General features: G+C 46.2%; 1 protein-coding gene across 1 annotated transcript; it reads left to right on the top strand.

Annotated features, from left to right (window-relative positions):
* Positions 1-569: 569 nt before the first annotated feature.
* Positions 570-10,403, top strand: FABP2 (fatty acid binding protein 2). Its single transcript, XM_079153523.1, has 5 exons — positions 570-598; positions 2,710-4,194; positions 5,287-5,459; positions 6,240-6,347; positions 7,067-10,403. Exons 2-5 carry the CDS (start codon positions 4,128-4,130, stop codon positions 7,115-7,117), a joined length of 399 nt encoding a protein of 132 aa, XP_079009649.1. The 5' UTR covers positions 570-598; positions 2,710-4,127; the 3' UTR covers positions 7,118-10,403.
* The last annotated feature ends 944 nt before the right edge of the window (positions 10,404-11,347 follow it).

Here is an 11,347-nt window from a genome sequence, read left to right as displayed (position 1 = left end):
ACACTGTCCTGCACACTGTGAGTCATGTCACTCATGAAGACCTGTCCTGCACACTGTCTGGTAGGTCACTGGTGAAGACCCTGTCCTGCTATCAGTCGGGTAGGTCACTGGCGAAGATCTGTCCTGCACACTGTTGGTAGGTCACTGGTGAAGACCTGTCCTGCACACTGTCGGGTGGGTCAATGGTGAAGACCCCGTCCTGCACACTGTCGGTAGTTCACCTGTGAAGACCTCTCCTTCAAACTGTCGTGTAGGTCACTGGTGAAGGCCCCGTCCTGCACACTGTTGGGTGGGTCACTGGTGAAGGCCCTGTCCTGCACACTGTTGGGTGGGTCACTGGAGAAGGAACTGTCCTGCACACTGTCAGGCAGGTTTCTGGTGAAGACCTCTCCTGCACACTCTCGGGTGGGTCACTGGTGAAGAACCCATCCTGCACACTGTTGGGTGGTCACTGGTGAAGGCCCTGTCCTGCACACTGTCAGGTGGTTCACTGGTGAAGGCCCTGTCCTGCACACTGTTGGGTGGGTCAGTGGTTAAGGCCCTGTCCTGCACACTCTAGGGTAGGTCACTGGTGAAGACCCTGTCTTGCAACTCTCGGGTAGGTCACTGGTGAACACCTTGTCCTGCACTCTCAGGCAGGTCACTGGTGAACATCCAGTCCTCCACACTGTCGGGTAGGTCACTGGTGAAGACCCTGTCCTGCACACTGTTGGGTAGGTCACCTGTGAAGACCTGTCCTGTACTCTCAGTGGGTCACTGATGAAGGCCCTGTCCTGCACACTGTTGGGTATGTCACTGGAAAAGACCTGTCGTGTTCTCTGAGTTGGGTCACTGGTGAAGACCTGTCCTGCACACTGTTGGGTAGGTCACTGTTGAAGACCCCGTCCTGCAAACTGTCTGGTAGGTCACCGGTGCAGACCAGTCCTGCATACTGTTTGGTAGTTCACTGGTGAAGACCTGTCCTGCACACTGTCATGCAGGTCACTGGTGAAGACCTGTCCTGCACACTGTCTGATAGGTCACTGGTGAAGACCTGTTCTAAACACTGTCGGGTATGTTACTGGTGAAGACCTGTCCTGCACTCTCAGGTGGGTCACCGGTGAAGACCTGTCCTGCACACTGTTGGGTAGGTCACTGGTGAAGACCCTGTCCTGCAAACTGTCTGGTAGGTCACCGGTGCAGACCTGTCCTGCACACTGTCTGGTAGGTCACTGGTGAAGACCTGTCCTAAACACTGTCGGGTAGGTCACTGCTGAAGACCTGTCCTGCACTCTCAGGTGGGTCACTGGTAAAGGCCCTGTCCTGTACACTGTTGGGTAGGTCACTGGTGAAGACCTGTCCTGCACACTGTCATGTAGGCCACAGGTGAAGACCTTGTCCTGCACACTGGTGGGTAGGTCACTGGTGAAGACCCTGTTCTGCACACTCTCGGGTAGGTCACTGGTGAACGCCTTGTCCTGCACTCTCAGGCAGGTCACTGGTGAAGATCCTGTCCTGCACACTGTTGGGTATGTGACTGGTGAAGACCTGTCATGTACTCTCAGGTGGGTCACTGGTGAAGACCTGTCCTGCACACTGTCGCTTAGGTCACTGGTGAACCACCTGTCCTGCACACTATTGGGTATGTCACTGGTGAAGACCTGTCCTGTCCTCTCAGGTGGGTCACTGCTGAAGACCCTGTCCTGCACACTGTTGGGTATGTCCCTGGTGAAGACCTGTCGTGTACTCTCAGGTGGGTCACTGCTGAAGACCCTGTCCTTCACACTGTTGGGTGTGTCACTGGTGAATACCTGTCTTGTACTCTCAGTTGGGTCCCTGGTGAAGAATTGTCCTGCACACTGTCAGGTAGGTCACTGGTGGAGACCTCTCATGCACACTGTCGGTAGGTCCCTGGTGAAGGCCCTGTCCTGCACACTGTCGGGGAGGTCATTGGTGAAGACCTGTCCTGCACACCATCGGGTACGTCACTTTTGATGACCTGTCCTGCAAACTTTTGGGTAGGTCACTGGTGCAGACCTGTCATACACACCATCAGGTAGTCCACTGTTGAAGTCCTGTCCTGCACATTGTCGGTATGTCACTGGTGAAGACCTGTCCTGTACTCTCAGGTGGGTCACTGGTGAAGGCCCTGTTGTACACACTGTTGGGTACGTCACAGGTGAAGGAACTGTCCTGCACACTGTCAGGCAGGTCACTGGTGAAGGCCCTGTCCTGCACACTGTCAGGCAGGTCACTGGTGAAGGCCCTGTCCTGCACACTGTCTGGTAGGTCCCTGGTGAAGACCCTGTCCTGCACACTGTCGGGTAGTTCACTGGTGAAGACCTGTCCTGCACACTGTCAGTAGGTCACTGGTGAAGACCTGTCCTTCAAACTGTCGTGTGGGTCACTGGTGAAGACCCTGTCCTGCACACTGTCGGGTATGTTACTGGTGAAGACCCTGTCCTGCACACTTTCGGGTATGTCAGTGGTGAAGACCCTGTCCTGCACACTGTTGGGTATGTCACTGGTGAAGACCTGTCCTGTACTCTCAGGTGGGTCATTGGTGAAGACCTGTCCTGCACAGTGTCGGGTAGTTCACTGGTGAAGACCCTGTCCTGCACACTGTTGTGTGGGTCACTGGTTAAAGCGCTGTCCTGCACACTCTCGGGTAGGTCACTGGTGAAGACCCTGTTCTGCACTGTTGGTGAAGACCCTATCTTGCACTGTCAGGGTTTCTCCCAGTTCAGTCCTGCACGGGTTGGAGACGGCTGTGGAGGGAAGAGCCATCCCCTTAACCTTCAGTCACCTCTGCATCTCCACCCTGTACTCATACCAAGCTTGGTTCTGAGCCCCAGGCTTGGGGATGAGAGAAGGAGAGTAAAACAGAGTAATGGTGTTAATTGTTGGCAGAGCTAACACCTGGCTTTTGTTCTTTCTGTACATGGGAGATATTTGATGCTCATTTTTTTTTGTCTTATGAGAGTTTTTGTTATCCAACTACATTTCTACTTCTTGAAATTTTGCTCAGTGGACTATCACCCTCCACGACCCAAACTAAAACCTAATGAGTACTTACTGAGCACCAGGTTATTTATACAAATGCCTGGCATCCCTAAACACAGTGCCAAAGAACATGCTAGAAAATAAACCTTCAGACAAGTGCCCCATGTTCTCTTACAGATGGAAGCTGAAAGAAGTTGACCTGAACCTAGAAAGTGGTTGTGAGAGGTCAGGAGGAGGTGCCAGGATGGCGGTAGCAGGCAAGGCCCAGACGTGCACACTGTGTGCATGTGAGAACCGGCATGCTGAACCCCTTTAGGAATCACAGTCTACACATGCTAAGTGAACATAAAATAAAGCCTTTTTAAAAAAACGAATTGCTGCTATGTGAACATTGAGGACTTCCTGGCCAATGAGGCAGCTCGGACATAAAAGTCCACCTACCACATGACTCTACTGGTACAAGGTATTCAGAAGGGATCAGTCCACAGAGACCACAAGTGGGCAAGAAGCTGACAGGGCTGGGGATGGGGTGAGAGGCAACTGCTCCCTGCCGTGCTTTCGGCCTGGGATGACAAAATCGCTCTGGAATACAAATAATGGTGATGGTCGCACAACAGCGTGAAGATCCCTGAAAGTAGTGAATTTATTCTTAAAACAGTCTGTTGAATCTCACCTCAATAAAGAGAAACAAAACACTGAATTCTCAGTGTCAAAAACCATGTTAACTTTAACTTTCAGACTGCATTTGGCATAGTCTTACTTTGTAAGACAACTGCTATTGTTTTAAAAAGAGGAATGTTGAACAATAGTCTAATTTCTCATGTTATTTGACAAATCCCAATATTCTGCACGCTTTGAGCTCCTCAGTAGGAATATTTTCAGAAAGCTCACATTCTAACTCAACTGTGCCTCGCTTTGAAGTTTAAGACAGTAGGGTTGCTTATCATCCTCAACATCAGCAGAGCTTGAGAAGACAGAAGGAAATCAAGCACAGAGAAACGAAGAGTCCTGGCACCACAGGGGCTGGTGAACTCTGGACTTTAGACTTCCACATCGCAGTGTGGAGCTGGCCCTGAGATAAGAAGCAGGATAAATCCTGAGGGCAGGTCTGGACCTCCACCTGCCTGTGGCCGGCGCACCTGAACATGGCATTCGATGGTACTTGGAAAGTGGACCGGAGCGAGAACTATGACAAGTTCATGGAAAAAATGGGTAGGAAGCCATTCCCCAGTGGCTCTTGCTTCCTCACAGGCCCCTCGGGTGCTGGATCCTGCTGGGCCGCTCAGCACGGGGCAGCACCTCCCGCCGGCTGCATCAGGAGGGGTGCTGGCCTGCCCGCGAGGGAGACGGCTGCCACCCTCAGACAGACCCAGCTGCCTCCTCCCTCGGGGCCTGCTGCTTGCACTTGCACTTGCATCACTGAAAACCAACTTTGTTGTATTAAAAGAATAAGAAAATGGTAGTGGGTGATGATACTTTCCAAATTTAAAACACTGAATTCTAGGGGGTGGAGAAGCAAAAATTATGTAATAAAGTATAATAATGAACAGAAAAGAGTTCTTTCAAAAATCACTTTGAAAAAGTTAGATTTGATTCTCTTATACTCTGACTTACAGAATTTTGGGGATTTCCTCATGAAGCTACTATGTATTTTCTTTGAGGAGTTTACCGTTTGTAAATCTATGCCAATATCCTGGTAGCCCACACATTGTACAAGATGGACAAAATTGTGTCATTCCCCAAAATAAAAAAATCTGCATCAATTACATTGCATAGTTTAGGGATTCCCAAGTTTAAATTTATGAAATTGTGTGTAAGTATGAATTTGACCATAAAATTTGCAAACTTTTACATCTTTGTGTCAGTTAAAAAAGTCACAAAAAGCAAAGACTAAGTTCAATTTTTAAAAGCAATTATAGAAAGAAAAGTGTTTAAAAATTCTGTATAAGCAGAATTAAAGTTGAAGTATGACTTGTCATACTTCACTTGACATTTCTGGAATTTGATATACGTAACACTGGAAGAAAAAGTATATTAGTCTTATTAAAATGATTAAGCACTAAGCTTCTACAGCTCTGTGCTTCATCTAATTTTTCTGAAGTCTGGGAAAGCAGTTTAGGTCAGTCTTCTCCTGACTGAACTTGAACTTCTGCAGAAGCAAGCAGAGAGCTGCTGGACCAAGGCAATGCTACGTGGCTTTCTTCCCACCCTCAAAATAAACATAAACAAAAACAAACACACATGGAAAAGCAAGAGCTTTCCTGTCTTTTGGTTTCCCTTTCCCTGGTATCCTTTCTCTTGCAGGGATCAACCTGGTGAAGAGAAAGCTTGCGGCTCATGACAACCTGAAACTGGTCATCACACAGGAGGGAAACAGATTCACAGTCAAAGAGTCCAGCAACTTCCGAAGCATTGACGTTGTTTTTGAACTTGGCATTGCCTTCACTTACAGCCTCGCAGATGGAACGGAACTCAGTGTAAGAACTTTTTATGAGCAAAGCATTATTGATTTTTCTACCCAATACTGAAACAGTATCTGCTTTATCCTATTGGTTGGCCTAATTAATACATATCTCCTTTATTTATTGAAGAAGCCAACACTGTGCAACATTGACAGGGCATTTAAATAAAAAAAAAATATGCTTTAGGCATTTGTGAAGAATCTAGACTGAACAAGATTCAGAAAAAAATATCCTTTAAATGTCTAAGTATAGACCCACTCACAAAGATACTTAAAGCTCAGTGTTTTCATACTGGCAGCAACAAAAGCTTCCAGAGTTAAGTAGCATAAACCTAATAGTCACTTGATAAATACATTGAAATAATAATAAGTGATGAATGAAGGCACAACCAAGTGAAAAGATCTAATGAGTAAGCCACTAAGATGTACCTTTTCACAATCAAGTAAAACACTTCAGAAGTCATCACTTTTAACCAATTTTTAAAAGCTTTTTTTTTTAGCCTTAAAGTCTATACATCTGCAATGACAGCTTAACTGCTGAATGTCTTGTCAACTGTGCTACACATCTGCCGTAGAGTGTGGCCCACAGAGTGGGTGGAGCAAGGGCAGGTGGCAGTTGCTGGCACGTCCTCCGGGGCCCACAGTGAGGCCCCAGCTGGCTCCTGGCTCTGGGGGGAGGGGTGACGGAAGCACTTCAGAGGTGGAGTGAACACAGATGATACTGGCTCTGCAGCACTCAGAACCGAGTGTGACACGTGCAAGAACTAACACTTGCCACCTTACCATTACGATGCAGGGGACCTGGAGCCTCGAGGGAAATAAGCTCGTAGGAAGATTCAAACGCATGGACAATGGAAAGGAACTGAACACTGTCCGAGAAATCACAGGTGATGAGCTCATCCAGGTGAGTTGTAAAAAGATCCATAACTACTGCCCATAGACAAAAATGATTACACAACATTTTTTGTCATTGATGAGTTATATGTTTAGTAAAGAGACTGTTATTTCTTTTCTTGTGTATCTTACTGATTTAAAAACAGATGTTTCTGATGTCTAGTTATTGAAGATAATTTATACATATATAATTCTATATAAACTAGGATCCTAGTTTAGCCGGACATGGTGATGCACACCTGTAATCCCAGTGACATGGGAGGCCGAGACAGGAGAATTGCCAAGTTCATGGCCAGTCTTAGCAATTTAAGGAAGCACTAAGCAACATAGCAAGACCTTGCAACAAAATAAAAAATAAAAGAGCTGGGGATTTGGCTCAATGGTAAAACAACCCTGGGTTCAATCCCCAGTTTAAAAACAAAACAAAAAAACTAGTTTAGCTGAAAATGTAAATGACTAGAAACTAAAATGTGTATTTTAGTAGACACATCTTACATCTGCATAAAATGTTGCTATCAGTACATGAAAAAAATAGTATAAACTCAACCAGAGCTGCAATAATACTAATACTACCAATATTTGTTTTTTATGTGGTGCTGAGAATATAACTCAGTGTCTCACATGTGCTAGGCAAACACTCTACCACTGAGCCACAACCCCAGCCCCACTAATATTTTCTTAATGTAAACATGTAAATGGCAATTTTTTAACCTTACTGACACCTTTCAGACCTACATGTATGAAGGAGTGGAAGCCAAGAGGATCTTTAGGAAGGAATGAGCACACCTCTCAGGCAGCCCAGACTGTCCCTGTAGGAGTCTGTCTGGTTCAGAGCAGCTTCTCTCTCCTCACCGAGCACAAGGTTACTGGATGATTACTCCTTCTACAACCACTGATGTACCTCCAACCTTGCCAAAGCAGACAAGTTAAAGCTATTTATGATTTAATTTGTTTTATTTTCTTTAACAATAAAATTCATTGGTGTTCTAAAATGATTTGCAACATATTTTAAAATAGAAAAAATAAACATTATTCTACATATAGACTCTTTTTTGAAAAAAACAAAGCTATGTGACATGTGCACTAGTATACTTTTTTATTGTTTTTACTTTCACATTTGGCAAGCTAAAAAACATAGGCTGCATGGGGTTTTCTAAAATTGTGCACTGGTTGTGAATACTTTCCTTGGTAGCATCTATTATTATAAAAGCAATACATGCTCAACCAAAAGGCTCAGAAGTAAGAAAAGCAAATGCACCCACACATGCAAGGCCCTGGGCTTGATCCCTGGCACTGCACTAAAGAAAAACAAGGTGAATTTGTTCATTCCATAACTTCATAAAAATTTTCAAACAGGAAATACTGGTTATTCAGGTTTTCACCTGCTTTTCTTCTCTGATCTCATTAGTCTTCACATGTGAAGTGGGAGCAGGCATCACTCCAACCTGGAAGTGGGGGGACAGACACAAAGCATTCTGTCAGCTCGTCGAATGCTGGGCACAGTCCATAACGATTACAAGAACCAAGTAGGTCTGGGCGTTCAGTCTAGTCTGCTAGAATCCATCACTCATCCTGCTACAAACAAAAACATCTTAAAGATCCCCTGAATGTTCTTGTGGCTCCCAAGACTTGCACTGCAAATGAACCAGGTCAAACTATACGATAAGGGCCATGGCCATGGACACTCCTCTCTCCAGCTCACTGAAGGCTTCCACCTCTCACAGTTTATCTCCCTTCTAGTATTCAACTTCCACGATTTATGAGCGTTAGAGAGCTGCTTATTTTTGCTCGGCAGCTGCCATTCCAGTAAGCTCTCCTCATGACAATGTATCGTGCACTGCCAGTTAGCCAGGAGCAGGTGCGCAGCTTGCTAACTCATGAGCTCTGTGCCAAGGAGCAACAGCTGAGTGCATCCAGAAGAACTTGTGTTCAGGGAGCTTGAATCTGAGAGAGACTCCACCTCCTCTCATTACGGCCACTGCTGTCAACTCCATTCAAGACACTGCCATTATCACCTGAATTACTGCAAGAGTCCCCTAAAAAGTCTCCCACCTTGTCTTCTCTTCCACTCCACAGCATACAGGAGGATCCTTAAAGGCCTAAGTCAGACCATGTCACTTCTCTGTACAAAACTGGCAATGGCTCCTTTTCACTAGAGAACAAGCCAGAGTCCTTATGTGGCCTATAAAACCTATGTGACCGAATCTCCTGTTACTCTCTGACATGAGTCCTGATTTTAATGGCATATCTGGGGGAAGATCATTCCAAGCAAGGGAAACACTTGGAGCAAAAGCCCTAAGGAAGAAGTTAGCCTTACAAGTTTCAAAAACACAGAGAGCCTGGAGAGTCTCTGAGGTCATCTAGGACCAACTACAACCAAGACCAGTATTCAGGAACACAGGCTAATTTAGCCTTCCAAATTCACAAGTGATAAGGTGAGAAAAGTAGGGTTTCAGAATCAGAGACTTGCCTGAACATGTCTTTCCACTTACCAAAATTCAGGTTCCAACCCTCAGTTTTTCTCATCTGAAAAATAGTAATGATCCTTTCAGATTTTTACTAATTGAGATAGTATACACGAATGTCTGGAATGATGCCTAACAGATAGCCTGTCCTCAATAAATAGTGCAAATATGTGCTCTTTTTGTAGAGAAAAACAAGCAGAGTGTCTCAAGTGCATGGGAAAGCTTTTTTCCTAGAACATCTCCCACCAAGCCTGTGACAGCCAGGCTTGGCCTCACAGATGAGGTCTTAGTTCCGGTCCATCTGTGGCATGACTAGCTGGGACTTTGGGAATACCACTTCATCTCCATGGAATGTAGTTCAACCATCTCTAAATGAGGGGACTGGGCTGGATCTCCACATTCCCTTCCAGCACTAAGTCTCTGTGCTATCTGAAGAGCACTGGATGATTCTTTTCTCATGCAACCCTTTGGGAGAGGATGCTGGAATACGGAGGGTGGGATGAGAGAAGGAAGTGCCATTTGTACTCAAGTATGGCTGGTTCATGGTGCAGAACCTGTGCAGGCTGGTGTGTGCAGGCACCTATGCTGGGTCTAGCACTCTGCTGTTACTGTCTCAGAATTTCCTGCAACTTGGTACAGGAGTTCTACATCTTCCTTTTACACAGGGCTCTGCAGGTTACTTAACCAGTCTTATTGCTATGAGCTGACTATCATTAAGCACAAAAGGTATTTTTCTATGAGCAACTAGAGAGAAAGACTGTCAGCAAGACTCTGCTGGGCACCTGAAGAGGTGAAGAGATGGGTACGGCAGTTGCCTGGAGTAGAACGGGGGTGGGAGAAGGATTTGTGGGATGGGGTGGGGAAATGCACCCTTCAAAGCTGTAAAATGTGAAATGTGCTTTGCCTTCAGGGAGCCGCCGGGTACCTGTCCACACTGCAGCGCAAGAGTGCCACCTGCAGGGCAAGCACGCCAGCAAAGGTCCCACTGAAGACTGCATCAGTGTCTGAAGATGTTCCAGGAAGAGCTGGCAGACCCTATTCTGCAGTTTGAAATGATAATTATTAAATGCCTCTTTAATTACAAATTCCATCAAAACAAAAATAACACAAAGATCATTTTTTCCTACTGAACTAATTTCCTAAAGCTGATTTCGTTCACTGAACAAAAACTAATTTCTAAAAAGCATCTACCAGGCATCAGGTATTCAAGATGAACGCCCCTGGGAGAGGCATGAGTCACTGAGAATGTCCTCGAATGGATTCACATTTTCAGGTTCTGAATCAGAATGCCCAGGTCAGCTCGTCCTCAGGCTGGAGGGCACCCAGGGCAGGCACTCCGTCTCCTGGGTGCTGATGTGAGGGTGGTGCACATCTGTCCCCAGACCCAGAACCAACCTTCAAGGCAGCCACAGAAGCTGAGAAATGCTAGGAGCTACAGAACACACCCAGCCACGTCACAGGGGTTCCTCTCAGTAACGTCCCCACTAAGCACTCCATTAGAATGATGGCTACCAGGAAGGGGAGAGGGATTGTGTGCTTGTCCAGTGCCTGGGGGCTGGGCCTGCTGTGCATCAGAAGAGCAGGAGGAGCCTGAGGAGAACGAGTAGGGCCACAGCTCACAGACTGGGGGTCCACCTGATTCCTGTCAAACAAATCTGGCATACACACTATTCTCACTGAGAAAATATCTCAAGTCAAGAAACAATAGTCTTTCCAAACTTGAAGGAACAGTTTCAGATAAAAGAGTATATGCTCAGTGGCATTTCTCAGTTTTACTCTAGATAATTTTCCAACAAGATAGTTTTTAAACAAAGGAAATGAAAGGGCATGAATGACCTTTCCTCTTTAACACACTTTTAGAGCACAAAGACATCAGTGAGGATGGAAATCATCCCCCACTCCAAGGTGCTGGTCCTCGGTGTCCACAGTGAGGGATGCACACCTCTATCAAACCATTATTCTGCATCCGACATGCTTGCTTGGGCCCTGGGGTCTGTGAGCTCTACAGCGGCATGGCTCAGGTCTTCTGTGTCCCCTGCAACACAAGCAATTAGGAATGGCATCTGGGGCATGCTGAACCATCCTGCGTCCAAATGCCAGCCCTCCCTGGCCTACATTCTGAGAACTGCTCACACACAGAAGTCCTATTGAGGACCAGTCCTAGTTGTTCTTACCCAGAAGTGACTTTAATCTGAACGTCACCCTAGCTTTATGATTAGGACAAAAGTGGCCACCTGACCCAAGGGCAGCCAGTCTCTACACTGGAGAACAGCTTGTGGTAAGAGCTTTGTAATTAAACAACTAGGTGGGGCTCTCTGCTGGGTTTTGACTCAAGTCTGCTGGCTAGGGGCTATGGGCAAGAGCTGAGAGATAGGTGGAGTAGCAGAGGCCATGACACAAGAACTCAGGTTAAGTTCTGGTAAACAAAAGCCAATAGAAGAGGAGGTAACAGGCTTTCGGATGTGAAATGAATTCCCATTTCTGGTGGATAAAAGTAAATCTTGTTCACTAAAACATTCATGGGTCCAGGAAATTGAGCACCTGC

This window comes from Sciurus vulgaris, assembly GCF_902686455.1.
Source record: "Sciurus vulgaris genome assembly, chromosome: 9".
Lineage (NCBI taxonomy): Eukaryota > Metazoa > Chordata > Mammalia > Rodentia > Sciuridae > Sciurus > Sciurus vulgaris.
This window is presented reverse-complemented; position numbering and strand designations above follow the sequence as displayed.